The sequence below is a fragment of the Drosophila ananassae genome, chromosome 2R (assembly GCF_017639315.1).
Source record: "Drosophila ananassae strain 14024-0371.13 chromosome 2R, ASM1763931v2, whole genome shotgun sequence".
Classification (NCBI taxonomy): domain Eukaryota; kingdom Metazoa; phylum Arthropoda; class Insecta; order Diptera; family Drosophilidae; genus Drosophila; species Drosophila ananassae.
The window spans coordinates 24,014,566-24,030,902 of NC_057928.1; the positions used below are offsets into that span (position 1 = coordinate 24,014,566).

General features: G+C 44.6%; 2 protein-coding genes across 2 annotated transcripts in view; both read left to right on the plus strand.

Moving 5' to 3' along the window:
* Nucleotides 1-16,337, plus strand: part of LOC6507340 (connectin) — a 100,064-nt gene that overhangs the window by 29,272 nt on the left and 54,455 nt on the right. The window lies entirely within an intron of this gene.
* Nucleotides 11,055-14,219, plus strand: LOC6507337. The gene has a single exon (XM_001956184.4). The coding sequence runs from the start codon at nt 11,131-11,133 to the stop codon at nt 14,113-14,115; it is 2,985 nt and encodes a 994-aa protein (XP_001956220.1). The 5' UTR covers nt 11,055-11,130; the 3' UTR covers nt 14,116-14,219.

The following is a 16,337-nucleotide window of genomic DNA, read 5'->3' on the forward strand; positions in this document are numbered from 1 at the left end:
AATTGCTTTGCTATAAACAAGTAATTAAGGTATATTACAAAGAATTCAAAAAACAAATTGAAAAGGCTTGCTATCCTCTTGGGCCTGTCATTGTACCAATCGGAATGCGTGGGTATTTGACTTGCTACATTTATGGCCAGACACTTCGCAATAACCAAGAAGGACTTAAGTCGGAGCCGTGGCCACCTCCGTCGGGCCATAAATGCATAATGGTTCTGCGCCGAGGCCCGTTTAATGCCATGTTCTATTTGCGCATACCGCAAATGTCTGACCAAGTGGTCGACAATGGCCCCCAAGGACTAGGATCCGCCAACTCCCTAGCACACTAGCAGGCAAAGTCCAAGTCCCTGGGTGCCTTCCAAGTCCAAAGCAAACGGCTAGAGTGTGCCGGCATCTCAGACATCTCACGATCTCAAGACGACGGCGGTTAGAGCCTGCTATCCTGGGTATCCTGGCCATCCTGCCATCCTCCTGCTATCAGCCTCCTGCGAGTCTGGACGGGGCGATAAAACGCCTCAATGTTCACTTATTGGCTGGGCGTGAGGAATTTTTATATTAATTTATTGGTCTGACTCCAATGGAAGTCAGCAGGCCGGCAATCGGTAATCGACAATCGGTCGGCCGGCTTTTAAATTATGAATTGAATTGGAAGTGGAACTGAAACTGAAACCTGGCGCAGGTTCGAGGCCGAGACTTCAAGGTTCGTTGCTGCCTTTGCCGAGTCCTGTTTGTGCATTTTTCGTATTTTGCGTAAATTTTATTTTTTCAATTCCTCTTTTGCCGGATTCGGTTTTAATGGCTTTTTAAATGCCAACTGATAAATGGCCAGGCTGCATGACAAATGAGATTTCCGCCACGGTCCGGGCATAAAGTGTTTCTGTTCATGTTTTTATTGTTCTTGTTTTTTTTTTTTTTTGTGTCAGCGTTCGGCGGATTATTAACTTATATGGCAAGGAGCTCATTAATAATTCGCTTATAAAATGAAATGGCAAAGGGAAACTCTCAATGCGTCAAAGATTAAACAAAGGTCGTTACCAGGAAAGCTCGTTTTATATTTCGTGTTAAAATATTACGCATACGCCGGATGGCCCCGGTATGGTCTCCTGGGGATGGACCATCCCGACATCGCTTGACATCGAAATTAAATGCAGAATATCAAGTTACCCAGTCATCTTCCGCAGGCACTTAGCTTCTGCCTTGAAACTTTCTTGGTTTCCCTTCTTATTTTGTATTTTTTTCGTTGTGGTAGTTGGGTCGAGGACAAAGGACACTGGTTGTTGGCAGAGGGACAACGTACAGGACAAGCAGTCTGAACTTTTCGCGTAATTTCACGTATTTTGTGCAAATACGCTCAAATATGCCGCACAACAGCCGACGGACAAACAAACAAAACTGTTTTTCTTTCCCTTCTGCCAGCCAAGTTGGTCCCGTTTCCCATTTTTCCTCATATTTTCCACATTTTTGTCCTCAAATTTGTCTGGGGATCGTTGTCAGTTTTTAGGTAAAATTAAATTTTATTTATTCATACATTATTGTATTAACTGTCAAGCGATTGCCGAACCGTGCAAGTCATAAATAATGCAGTGTCCTGAGTACTTATCATAAAAATATTACTATTTCTGACAACACACCCAGCAAAAACTAATTGCAATCGCACAATCCACTCTGCTCCTTCGGATTGTTTATCCTTTTGCTTTGGCAAATAAAGGCGGAAAAGTGCAATATCACTGCTATTTGATTTTCGAGGGCAAACAGTGAGGCTGCACTTTCCGGGACGGACAGAACATCTTAAATGGATTAAAAACCAATGGAAATTAAATTGGATTTACCCAGCCAAGAGTCTCCTTCTTCATCCAGCCCCAGTCCTGTCCTAAGATTTTACTATTCATTCGACAAATCCCCAACACCAGAAACAACATTGTATTGAATGCTGGCTTTAAGGTCCAATTGTTTTTAAACGATGCCCATATGCTGTTGTTGGCTCGAAAAGTTGAAGCTGAAAAGTGATTTGCCGTAACGTTTTGTGGCTCTCGATTTAGTCGTAAAAATGTTGCCAGCTTACACACTCAAACACACAAGAAATACAAGCTACAAAAAACAAACACAACAAGAAAAAACACAAAACAAGAAACAGAGCAACAACAAAGGACTCTAGCATAAATCGTGGCGCTGTCGCAGGACTAAACTGATTTTTATGCCATCGAAAGGGAGGGCCGAAATGGCGGGGCCACATCGCCTCGAGAATACAAAACAATAGTGCGTAAAGATGGGCAAATTGTCTATTTAGAAAAAGGGATACAAGGTCAGCCATTGCTCCTTGTCAGTGGGTCCCTGTCCGTGGATCCTTGTCCGTGGATTGTTGCTCATCCTTTCGCCAGCGGGGTCAGTGGTACAACAAAGGCGACCAAACAGAATGATGTCCTGTTTAGTGCTGGCTCAACGAAGCTCAACATTTTATAGACTATAGACAAACTCTGAATAATTTATGCGCCATAAAAATGAAATCGAATTGCGAGTCTCAGCCGAGGACCGAGTCCGTGGCCCTTTTCAAAAGAGTCATCAAGGGGCAATTTATGGCGAGTTGACCGTTTCGCCCCGTTCGGATCCTGTTGCTTTATTATCGAGATCTCTTCTTATTTTCATTTTGTTTCGGGTGCACTGGGGATCCTGGGCGAACCTACATACATATGTGTCAGGTAAGCAGGGAACACTTGACGTTCGTTTTATGCAAATTAGTTTGAAATAACAGCCGCAGCCGCAGCCAAAAAGTTGTTACATAAATTTCCCAACTGCTGAAAAATAAATTAAATTAAATGAAGTTGAAAACTGCGACAAAGCGCGGTATGTCGCCCCTGACCGAAAAATATTTGTTTATGGCGGGGAAAATTTATGTAAAAGAGCTTAAAATGATACGCGACAAGCGCAAAAATGCAATGAAAATATTTCCCAGCTCGATTCTGTGATCAAATTAAGGTGGAACAATCTCTGCGGCAGTAGCTGTGCCAGTTATTATTGCCAAAGTTTAAACTTATGTTGGGGGGGGGAAATTAGTTTTGGGGCAACGTGCCGGAACCAGCAGTTCTGGGCTTGATTGAAATTGAACCGCGACCGGGAATGAAGGAGGAATAGGTGGATGGGTGGGCAAGTGGCGTCTTTCCGTATAGGAATTTAATTGAAAGATAGATCTCGATAGGAAGCCATATGAAATTGCTAGAAATCTCGCACGGTCCCCAGACGTGATCTCGTTTCCCGATGCGTTCTGTCTTGGCCGGAATGACGTGACTTGGCTGCTACGTGCTCCGCCACATTAGCGGCATCTAACGGTGGCGCAACGTAAACATAATCATCTAACCCTCCATCCATACCGTTCTATCCACATCCTTGTGTGTGTCGCGTTGTCGCATGAAAAGTGGAAAATCGGGTTAACAGTGCCAAAATCGCAGACAATGGCAAACGTTGACTGCGGTTCGCGATAAATCAGCAACAATACATCCCCCAACCCCAGGACCGAACACAATGCTGCCAACTCCTGCGCTATTCTATGGGAAGCGTTCAGGTCGTTTGTGGCGAAAATAGATTTAAAATTTATAAATTATGAGCATTTGTTGCAGCAAATTGAAATGTTACGCTTGCAGCGTGTTGATGCCATGCGATGCCACACGATGGATGGCGGCTAAGCGACGCACTTTAAAATGCGACACATTCCATTTGGTCAACAAATGAATATTTAAAGTGTTTCTCTCGACTCTAGGCCAGTGGGTTGAATTGGTCCGAAATAATTGCCAAATTACCTGGCACGGTGTGAGCTCCGCTCTGCATTATGAAAGCGTTTTTAATTTGGTTAGCTCTTTGCTCTTTAAGCCGCCATTCCACTTTAAATTTCACTTAATTGAGTAATCAAAAATTGAGGCAAATATTTGGCCATCTTAAAAAGTATTGACAATTTCATTTTGGCATAGAAATTTGTTTGGCCGCTCCCAGCACACTATAAATCATTGGCTTAGTTTATTTGAAGTAGAGGCAGCCTCGCAACCCACTTCGATCCAACACGACGCCCGACTGCCCACCCATAGCCACCAAAAAATACGATATTCAGATATTCAGCCGCCACACTCATCCATTTTGGGATGATTTTATGGCAACCATTTTCATATTCATGCTCGTATATCAAAAACCATTTCAAAATGGCTGTGCGTCGCTTTTGCGGTGGCAAAAGCATAATAAAATGCAGATAACGGCAATCAAATTTACTGGGCACGGCATCTGGAGTGGTTAGAGGGGCGGCTATACAACCGGTTATATAATATAATATAAGCGAACATCAGAACGGGATGGAAGAAAAATATCGAATAAAAATATTTCAATAATTCCCCATACAAACAGCGAGGCAATTAATTAACAAAATATTTATACCTCTCTAACATCTCGTATTTCTTTCGCCATCTCCTGGGCATCTGAGGAGTCGGGAATTTTCCGGGCTTGGCCAGGCATGATATCGACTAGATTCTTAGCTGATTTGTGGGCCAAGCCGACGTAATTAATTTTTCAGACATTTAAACCGAGGACTCGGGCAAGAAAAGTTCCCTTTTTTCCCGTTTGTCCTTATATTTATGCTAATCAAACAGAATCCTGACCTCGGGCAGAATGCGCCTCGAAATCAGCAAGACAAACAAATCCGGGCTCGAGTGGAGTAGCACTGGCCACCGCAGACCCGGGTAGCTTTAAGGACCAAGCACTAACAACCGACGACCAAGAAGCAAGGACCAAGGGCAAGGCTGCCGCACGGCCGCCCCAGGGGGCGACGGGTTTTGGGCCTCTGTCGGCTTGTTTATAAAAATAATTAAGAAATATTTTCATGTTTTATAACTTTTGTGCAGCAAGAAACTTTTTAAATAGACAAACTTTTGTTGCCGCCGTTGCTTGTTTACTTTCGAAATGTTTTTTCGCCTCCGCGTCCCCGGCCAGATGAGCAGCAGGCCCCGTATCTGATGGATACATTTGAAAATCTCGAAACAGCTAACAACATACTTCATTATAATATTTTCACTTTCAACTTGCCAGGCAGTTGGCCCAATCCCACTCCCCGATAAGCTTCTGCTTTATATACACTGGGGAAAATGTTGCTTTAAGTTTTGAAACTTTGGTTATATTCTTGCCCCCACATTAAGAGATATATTTTAGACTTTATTTTATTTCTTGAGAAGCTATTTTAAATTCCTGGATGTCAAGAAACTGAAGCTCATTATTCATACAATTTAAATCGCATTTGCCATTTCCGAGTGCACAATTCTTCTGTTTCTTTCCGGTTATTGTTCTTGGTATTGTAGTCCCCGACGTTCTGGCCCGCAGGCGGAGCATCGACGGTAGTAGCACCGCCATCCTGGCCCGGAGAGAGTGCTCCCTTGACAAAATGTCTAATTTCCGTGCAGGAAAGCAAGAAATTACTTTATGGTTTGTTAATAGCGGGCGGCCTCTTCGAAAAGCAGCTAAGACAGCGATCCCTAGGTCTTCTGTTGTCTTCCCCGACTCGGCTTAAATGCTGTGACATATTTAGCTGGATGCTGCCCGGGATGCCCCACTGGCGTGCCGGTTCCTGGCCAGCTTCCCGGCCGGCGGGCAAGTGGAAGCCATTTGCCTAGCCGAGCCGCTTTTAATGGGAATTTAAACGGCAACAATTACAGCTTCTTTAGGGGGCGGCGTGGGCTTAGCCCACCTGTCAAGTCAATGAAACTTTCGCTACTATTGAAATTTTCGGCGTGTGCGGCCCTAACGACACCTGCTCCTGGCCACCGGGCTTCTGTCTGTTTGTGGCCAAAAACTTTTGGCCAGGCCAACGACTAAAGGCATTGAAAATGGCGGCGACACTCACCTGGCATCCCTGGAATTTCATCATCTTGTTGAATGTTTTCTTGTTTTATTCTGCTTTTTTCCTATGGCCGAGGCAAGCACGTGGGCTTTGTTTGGCTTTTTTCCACACGACTCTAGTTTGTATTCATATTTACGCATGTAGAAGCTACGATAACTTTGGCTAGACTCAAAAATAACAAGGTATTGCAAAAATGGATTATGTTTCCATGGAATTTGGGCATCCGCAACGAAGACAGTGGAACTTTGGCTTGCAAAATGTATTATGATTTGTGTTTTTTCTTTTATTTAAAACGTTGCAGTCACTTTATCATATAAATATTGGTTTTTGAGATGGGAGAGTAAAGTTATAAATAATAATTGGGGATTTTGTTTATAGTTGTTTCAAAAAAATATATAGGCTTAAATATGCATATAGGAATTTTTCTTAGGTTAGCTTAACTCTAATACGTGTAAAGAGATAATTAATGACAAACTCAGGCTAAGATTGTAATCAAGTTTTGATTTATAGACTTTTATGGTTCTTCTGTAGATACTTTAAAAATAAAATAAATATTCATTTAGTCAATATTTATATTTTATAATTAACATATACCATTTTTTATAAGTGTTTTATTTTAAAAATTATAATTTTATCCTTATAATTTCACGGTAGATTTGTTTTATAAAAATTTCTTAATATTATTAATAATAAAACATTGTTTGGTCGGAAAATTCCTAGTGGAAATGTCTCGGGACTCGGTTAAATAGCTGTCGGGGCCGGACCAATTCCAATTATCTGTGGAGTGCCACCCCCCATGGCCACTGCCCGTGGAGATCCCCTCGCCTATTGTTGGCACCCACTTTGTGGGTTGTTGTCTGCGTCTGTCTGCGGCCTGCATTTTTCTCCCTTTGCGACGATACAAGTTTTTGCATTGCCAACATTTTTTGGTGTGTATGTTTGTCGCCGCTGAGGAATTTTCCGCTTTTTGTTTTCGCCAGCTCCTGTGGCCTAAGCCCGCTTGTATTTGCCAATTTTGTGAGCTGCCCACAACAAGAACATCAGCAACAGCAGCAGCCAGAGCAGTGGTAGCAACAAGGAGAACAGAACTGCAAGGACCCCGGGCCACGAGGGCAGGACGAAGGGAAACTAATTTCTTCCCAGGATTTCGGCTTCTTTTGTATCGTTTGTTGGTGTGTCTCTGTGTGTGTTTGTCCAATGGGTGTATGGGTGTAAGGGTGGGTGTTTGCGTGGCTCGCGGCAGAGTTAAGTTTGCCCATTGTTGAGAGGCTTTTACTCCAGTTTTTCCTTGTTTCCCGATGCTGTTGGCCAGCTTGTTAGCCATCCAGTTGCCCAAATGGCATTTCCTGCCGCCCGTGTCCGCAGGGCGAAATATTTAAATTATTATTTTCGGCACTGCCAAAGAAAGGAAAATTTGATTAGGAAAATAAATGCTACCCGAGGGGCTCAACATGTCATTCCAATTTGAGCCAATTTACTTTTTTATTCCCAGCCCACCTCACCTGTGAGCTGTGAGAATATCCAAAAATAGTAAGGTCCTGCAGGAAAGAATATGCTTGAAATTGTTTTGGAATATCTGAGCTGCAGATGATGCATTTTCTTGTTAATTAGTTGCAGTCTGTTTACGCTCCGTAATTTATGGCATCTGCTCTGCATTTGAACTTCCAATCGATGCACAAAAAAAATAATTGTCCAAGAAGTGGGAAGTTGGAAAATATCTGATATGGAAACTCTTGTAGTTATTTTTATGAATTTTTTTATAAAATCTAAAAAAATGGTATAAAGAAACCTATATTTTCCCCGTCTCCAACTTATATTTGTTTATTAATTAATCTATGAAAGTATAGCTTTTTAAATCAATCACATTGGAGTAATTTGTTTTTTTTTTTCTTTGAAAGCAATGACACTCCTTTGTTTTCGGTGTAAAGTTCACAGAGGCGTGAGGTCAGGGCTCTGGGTCTTGCGTCTGGATATCCGATATAATTCACATTCAATTTCCATTTCCAATCTGCGGCCGCAGCACCCGGGGCACATGTGTGTGTCGCATCCCAGATGCCGTCGAATGCAGCGCGCTGTTGCAGCCCCCGCCCCTGCCCCAGGATCTCCCCCTCGCACGCACCCACGTAATCAACCCCTTGTAAGGGGCCATGGACAGGGGCAGGGAGATGTTGTTCAACTGACGCTGTAAACAAAACATTCATCAAAATTTTATACACTCAACATGTGCCACGCCTGGCTGGAGTTCCCCCCACTCGCCACGGATGTTTCCCCCTCCGATCGCCAGACAGCCGCGGGCTGACATTATTTGTTTGTGTTTTCGGTTGCCGGCATCGATATTGAATGTTCTTTGAAAAATCACAACTAATTAACTTTGCCCATAGCTCCAAATTACGAGAACGATTCTCTGCAGACGGGGAGGTGCTATTGCCCTTTGCCTTTTGGGAAGCGTTTTTTGTGGGCTTCTGGCTTGGGGCTAGGGGCTCGGGACTTGGGAGCTCCTGGCGGCCAGATGTGAGTCCATCTCGGGGAGCTGTGTTTAAAAATAGCCAACGTGTTCAAGATGAGGTAGTTCGTTCGACATCCGGCCGTTTGATAAGAAATCTTTGCTAAATGAGGCCCATCAGCGACAGAGGTGAGTTGCAGTCAGATTTAAGGGAGAAATTAACTTTTCGTAACAGACTGGGGTCTACCTCTTGAGATAATACATACATATATGCTTAACATTATTTTTTAAAGCATTTAAGAGATTACCAAGTATATAGACGGTTTGCTGAGAATTATTCGGTTAAGCTTATTAACAACAGATTTTAAATAAAAAACATTCAAAGTAAAGCTTCAGATCCGATTAACAAGAAATAATCAAATAAATACTTTCTCTTTTGTTGATAAAATAAATAAATTAAATACGTAACTGACAACTACAATTAATTTATTTTTAGTTTAATGATGAGGCTTATGGCCAATCGATTTAAACCATACATCAAATTCAAACTTAATTTTAAGTAACTTTTTTAAGACTTAATAAAAATTCCTTACACATTTCCATCTCTCTTAATTATAAAGCCCCAGTCTTTTTGTTTAAATATTTTTCAACTTTCGCAATTTACGTCTTCCCATTTCTGAGTTTTTTTGTGGTATCTCTGGACGCCAGCATATGCCTCGAAATAACTTCCCGAAGCCAAGTTGCGTTAATTGCAACAATCATGGCCGTCTGAGGAAAAAGTTCATTAAAAGAAGTCATTTTTGTTTGCATTCCGAGGCTGTGATTGAGGCTTTCGCATTTGCCTTGGCTTCTGGGGCTGATTGTTTCCTGGCGACTGGCTCCATTGTGCCGCGGTCTGACAACTGCTCGGGAACTGTCGATGAGTGGGTGACTTGCTGAAAAGTTTTGATCCACCCACTGCCAGCCAGGTGGAGGAGACAATGAAGGTATTTATTAAAACAAACTTGGTCGAATGCGGCATCCTCATTGGCCTTGGGCGAAAGTTTAGAGAAGTAGTTGCAAGCAGCAAGCAGCAAGCGGCAAAAAGCAAGTTGCAAGTTGCTAGTTGCCGTGGCCCAGGCGCATAAATGTCACTTACGCGCTTCTTGACGCCAGATTCCCGGCATTGTCTCCAGTCAGCTATTGAGGGAATTGCGAAAGTGACAATTTCGACAGCTCCCGGATGGAGTTGGTCTTCGGGTGGGTGAGCAGGTCCGGGTGCAGGTCCATCGGTGGGAGGCGTCTGGCCGAAGTGTAAGTGCAAATTCAGTTTGGTTTAATTTCGACAGGCTGCGGTCGCACTGCAGTCAACTGTGCAGCCCTTCTGCCCATTGACCAAAAAGCTGTCAACATCGCGTCCTTGCCTCACAGAGCTCTGATGCTTGAGTGCGGCTCCCGACTCCCAAGTCCTAAGTCTTGAGTCCAGAAAGTCAGCTGCGATCTTTATTAAGTTTTCGCTTACTTTTCGCCAAGTGCGAAAGAAAGTTTCTGGTGCGGCAAGTTTGCCTTCAAACAGTTTTCCCTGTTTTTCTAGATTTCGGCTTTTGTTTTCTGGTACAGATTTCATCTCGCCACCAGTCCTGCCCTCTCAAAACTTTCTTTCTGCAAAATGTCCTCTGCAAATTTGTTGTCTATCGCATTTCTCCCACTTGCCTGAGTTTTTTTTTTCTAGCCACCTTCAGATTTGCCACTGGATGCACATCGGAGTTGGTCACTAGAAAAAATATTGCAAGAAGTTTGCATTGGCAGCAAATTAATATTTTCCCAAATATTTGGCAAAGTTTCCTGTCATCCTCTCTGTCTCTGTTTCCTTTTTCGAATGCTAAGTTAAAAAGTGTAAAGAAAATAATTTGAAGATTTCATTGATTGTCATTCCACTGCGGCTGGTTGTTATTCCACTCGGCCATTCTCATTCCCCCCCTTGGACTTGTGGCCTAGAGAGTTGGGCGAAAAAACTTGTTATTGGCAGTGAATTAATATTTTTGAGAGGGGAATACATTTTGGCCGAACGCTCGAACCCGATGGCCGATGGTTGTGTTCATCTGCGTACACATGTCGAGGAATATACAAATTCTGGTGAATATTAAAAACTATATTTGAGAAGCATCCAGCATCTGCTCATTTGTGTGGGAACCTGGGAAAGAAGGCAACTGGGTTTATTTGTGCTCTGCTGCAGCAAATATGCTCGATTGCATTTGAGTTATGGCTCTGGTCGAGTCCACAGGACATGCTCCTCCTTGGGTCCTCTTCGCCTCTGCAAAGAGCTCTCTGGTCCGGCATTTGTCGCCCTTGGAATATTTGCTCCATGTCCATGTGCACATCTCTGCATCCCCCCATGGAACATATTCAATATTTTGGTATGTTATTTATCTTGTCCGACAATAAAATAAAGCAAAATCGCATGTGTTTTGCCGGGATGCCATTGGAGTGTCAAGCAACCGAGAAAAGGATGCCCAAGTGGGTCACTCAGGTCCTTCCGATGGCTGCCCCACTTCTGAGTGCCACAGGAATTTACATGTTCGAATACTCTTTAAGTATTTGGTAAGCTGTGCTGGTATTGGCCATTGAAAGACAAAGTAAGCTGCTTGCAGGACCTATTGTACTTGAGCACTGGACAAAAAACGGACGGAAGCGACGGAAACTTGTCCAATTGAATTGCTCCTTATTTAAATCAATGTGAGATCTGCAGGCCTAATTTTTCCAGTTGAACTATCCCTTCTCAAATGTCATTTGTACATTTATACATACTTTCATAATTTTCCAAAATACTAATCAGAAAAGGATGGATCTGTGCCAGCAGGTGATGGCCCGCAACGTGCCGCAGTTGGTCAGGCTGCTCCTGGACACCCCCCTGGAGGGAGGTGGCCACGTGGACTCGAAGGCGGATCAGGCCACCTTCGAGAGGTGCTTAGCATTCGCAAAGGAGCGCTTGCAGCCGTTCGAGAACCAGGAGTGCTGCCCCGAGGCCGTGTGGCACAACATGAACCACTTTATCGAGAGGTATCGTAGCGAAAACCTGCCTGAATTCGCGGATACCTTCAAGCAACTGGCCAATGTGGTGCTGAACCATCCGCTCTGTACCAACCACACGCAAAAAAACCTGCAGTGGTGTCTCATGGATTTTATGCTCTCGGTGAACTATAAGGCCTTCAAAGAGGTGCGCCGCAACCGGAGGGAGATGCTCCAGAAACGGATGCACATTCTGGAGGCCCTGGCCATGGCCACCGAAGGCTCTGAGGTGTTGCGGGTTCCCCAAGGAGGATCGGCCCGTGGCTCTATGGGAGCATTCGACAGGACTTCAACCTTGGAATGGGCGGAAAAAACTCCATCTGAAGGATCAGAGAATAAGCCTGCATTCTTCATACCTGGCGAACGAAGATGGTCTAAAGAGACGGGTCACACCGTCCAAAACAATCCAAATCGCTTTACAGTTCCGGATATCGGCGCCAATCTGGAGAATGCCACCTTTAATCTTTCTCTGGACTCACCCCAGCCTAGGGCGGCTTCAGACTCCAATTCCCTGGCTCAGCATCTCAACGAGGTCCATGTTACTGAAAACTTTTCCACCAACGAAGCCAATATGAACCTGTTGATGAACCTCACCCAGGTGGAATCATCTCTGGAGAAGCCAACGAAGGTTAACTACTACCGGGGCATGAACGATTTGCTCACCAGAATCTATACGCCCTGGTGGCAGGTGGACATACACGTGCACCAGCAGTCTCGGACTCTGCCGAGCAGTTTCTCCCACAACTACGGCGAGTGGCTGCTCCATCAGTTGCGAGAGAGCCAGAGCTCAGTGCGCCGGATGACTGAGGAGCACCAGCTGCTGAGAGAGCTGCTCATCCTGTTTTTCATCTCCTTAGACAGTGGCCACTTCCAGGTGAAGGGCCACGGAGTTGAAGTGCTCACAGCTGGACCTCAAACCTGTGCCCTGAGCCAATTGTTGGAAGGAGCTATCTTAGGTCGGGTTTTTAAGTATCTGGAGCAAATGGGTTACTTGCGCCAGTTAATCGAAAGTAATGCCACGCCCAGAGTCGGTGGATATCGGCTGGAGACAGTTGTGGCCTTCACCGTGGCGGTACGTCGACTGCTTCGCCCAGTAATCGAGTTTCTGGTTTACTACGAACGCCGTTTGGCAGCGGGCAAGGAAGCACCCACTGTTAAGCACTTTCTCCATGTCTCCGAGGATGCAATGCAGAGGCTCAGGCTGCTCTTTGAAGTCCCGGAGCCCAAGGTCGAGGGTCGGGCCTCGTTGTGCAGCCTCGGAGTTCTGGACTCCCTTGTCCTAAATTGTACCTTACCAGGGCAGAGCAAAGAGGAAATATCCCTCAGCGCCAGCTTGTTGCTTCACTCGCTTCAGGCCTACTGCCACTTCATAGACTGTTGGTGGACCTCCGGGGAGTTCCAGGACTGGCAGGACGAGTTTCCCTTTCAGAAGCTGCAAGTCGACGGAAGAACCGAGTATGGTTTGAGGAAGTACTTGCTAGAGGAGGAGGTCCACCTGGGTGGATGTCTATTCAAGGTGATTAAAGATCACCTTGGGGAGGCCAGCCAAGCTGTGGCCACGCTCTGCGATACCCGGAGGATGGGCGATTTCGTTGCCCTGCATGGCACTATCTTTCAGGTGTCGCTCCACAATTTCCTGATGGAAGCCGTGCTTAAAGAACTGCTCCCCTACCAGGCCGAGCGGGTACAGGACTATAGCTATGCGCCGGATATTATGCAGCAGTTAAAGTCCGTAGATCAGGAGACAGTGAGGCGGTTGTTCTACGCCTATCATATGGAGACGAGGCCAGATCCCCGGCACCCAGCCAGGTGTTCTGTGGATGAGTTGGTCAAGAACTTCCAGTCCTGTGTCGACTACACGCCAATCGTAGAGATTATTTGCGATCAGTTGGCCGTCGGCCTGAGAAGACGCACTCTTCTGGCTAACTCTTATGTGACGCACTTGGTCAAGACGGAGCTGCAGCTCCACAGAACTGCAAAGCACCTGAGGTCCGTCTACACTCTTGAAAAATACGAGCTCCTTCAAAATGAGTTTGAGGAATTCTTTAGCTTACTGTCGAAGAAAAGTCTGAAGAGAGCTGAAAAGAAGATGAAGGAGATTGTAGATGCCCAGGATCCAAACCTGGCCTACCTCTTCAATGTTGACCTCAAAGGAACCCGTCCTGACTCCCTCACCTTGTCAGTGGGCTATGATATTTTTCTCAATCAGGTGATCACCCAGGGGCAATTCGAGCAGCTGAACACCTGCTTTCGGTTGATTCTCAGCATGCACTGGACCCTTTATAGACTGAAGAGACTAGCTCCTCTGAAGAACTTCAGATATAGGGAGTTGAAGGGGGCCCTCCAAACCCTTCGAGACACATTGGAAAAAACCCTCGAGGAACAGCTCCAGGGATCGGGAAAAGTCAAGCAGTTGGCGGAAATCCTCAATCACAGCGAAGAACGTCTGGTAGGATGCACGATCAGTGGACTCAGACAGGAACATGAGTGGTTACTCCGACAAATAAGCGATATAGTTAGTGAAGAGATGCCAAGGGGAAATTTTTCCAGCAGGATGGAGGAGTTCCTGGGTCTGTGCGATGTTCTGTATCATTTGTGGTTGAAGGCTGCTTCTGTCCTCAACAATCTTGAGGTCCAAAAACCAAGGAATACGTGCGAGATGAAATTCGAATGGCTCACATTTTTCTACCTACAGAGGATCCATAAGCACTGCAAAGTAATGGCTTCACATCTCGGCGTGGAATTAATTAATAATTAATTTCTTATATTGCTTTGTTAATTTTTCTGGATGTTTAAAATTGTTGAAAGTAATTTAAAAAGTATATTATTTAGTTGATGAATAAAATTAAAATTCACGTCACACTTTTTCATTCGAATTTCTTTTGATCTCTTTTGAGATAAACAATCTCGGTTTGCTGGGCAACTGGCTGTCTTAAATTTCAGACATTTGACAGAATTTATATCTGATTTGTTGCTTAATCGTTTGTTGGTTTGTTGTGGCCCCGGATACGGGATTTTTTTTATCGCCAGCCAATCCGCAAATAAGTTTTATCAATTTTGCAGTGCGCGTGTGCGTTGCCTGTGACAGAAACCGCAAATTAAATCGTTTGGTGCTGGCGAAATTTATTTCTAGCGCGTGGTAGAAGCCACAAGCTCCACACGCGTACTCCCACGACCAAATTTGGCCAACGCCGGCACATATGTTCCGTAAAAAAGCGTGGCAAATTAGAACACCAGCTATGGCTATGGCGATGGCCATGGTGATGCCAAATCCAAAGCCAAATCACAGCCAGAAACCGAAATTATTCTGTGGATTTTGCGGCCTGGCTGGTGGCGGGGTTGGCTCGTTCGAGTGGTGTGGGCACACGTTCACACTTTGAGCCATAAATTGCACTAGCGCCTTGTTGGCCAATAAATACTAAAGTCTTGATATGCAACGGACCTGGCCACGCGGCCAGGATCCCACGTCCCGGCGCCAAGTGCCATAAAGTTTACCCTGGACAAGGGAATGGCTAATTAAAGTTTGCGGCGCATTTTCAAATTAAAAATTGGTAATTTGTGTACAGTTTCCACCTCCCCGCTGGTGTGATTTCCTCTCCCTTCCTGTTTTTTACATTTTTTATTGCGTGGGCGGATCTGCTGGTTTATGCCCCCGACATCAGACAGCGGAGTGGAGTGGCGTGGCAGGGTCGTAAAATGGTGAAATCTGTGCCAGCCGGAGAGGCAATGGAACCATCAGAGAGACAGGTTTATGTGCGGAACTAGACGTTTTATGGGCTCGCATTTATTTTTTCTCATTATCTCGCCGCGACCAGGCCAAAATAACGCCTTAAAATTTGTCATTCAAGTGCACTGCTCTCGAAGGGGTTAGGCGAGTCTCCGCTCCGCTCAGATTCGTCCTATATATATCGTATGTAAGCAGATAAATTTAATAATAAATAATACCCGTCACGATTTATTTAATCTTCTGTGTACCAACACAGACAAAGTCGCAAACAGAAGCATTTTTCATTTCATTTCTCATTTTGGTGCAAAAATGTTTCATTTACTTCGCCGGCCACATATGAAAACCACTGCAACCGCATTTGAAAAACATTTTAAATACCTTTTACATTTTTACCATTAGTTTTTATTTGGCCATGGCCAGTGCCATTTCCATTTATATGGCTATTTCCACCCTCATACCCTCTTGCAGTGCAACGGAAATTTTTGTGTGATTTCTGTGCAGGTCCAACTTAGCGGGCAAATTTTTGTTTGTCCAGAGATTTATTTCATTCCATTTCCAATTTCACAGACTCTGAGCTTTTGCCTTTGGTCTTGCCATTCCTGTTTCAGCTCGATTTCAAATTTTCAATTTAGTGGCACTTTGTTGCTCCTCTGTGGCATTTTGTTTAATATTGAAAACTCTAATTAAATTTTGTATTATTTACTCTTTGGGTTAGTTTTTCCATCCGGCTGAGCTGTGTATTGATTTCGCTGTTGATATTTTTATATCCGTGGATGTTTGGACTCAGCCAGTCCTGATTTAATGAGTTTCTCACAGAGCCGCCAAGGTAAACAATAAATATTTGCTTATTTGCTCTTTGTCGCCTTTGCTGTTGGAGGTGTAGCCGAAGAAGGTGGCATTTTCTGGCCCGTGCCACACTTTTCAATAAAACAATCAGCCGTCGAAAGAACATGCAGCGACAGCGATGGCTTTCCGGGGTATTTGTCCCAGGACCACCAGAGTTGATTTCCATGTCATTATCGGCCCCGGAATTGAATCGAGTCGTCGCAGCCGCCGCAGATGCTAAAAATAAATGAGGGTCGCTGTTGCGGCTGCAACTCAGTAAACAACCCGGACTGCCACTAAAAATATCACATGTCGGAGCCAAGGAGGCGACTAATTAGAGCCTTTGGAAAACTGTGTGGGCGTCTTGTTTGTGTGTTGTGTTTGTGGGAAACTTTGTCAATATTGATGCGCTACCCTTCGGAATATTA

Bases quoted from the DNA above. Each gene is read 5' to 3' on its own strand.
- LOC6507337 (XM_001956184.4), top strand. From the start codon at position 11,131: ATGGATCTGTGCCAGCAGGTGATGGCCCGCAACGTGCCGCAGTTGGTC.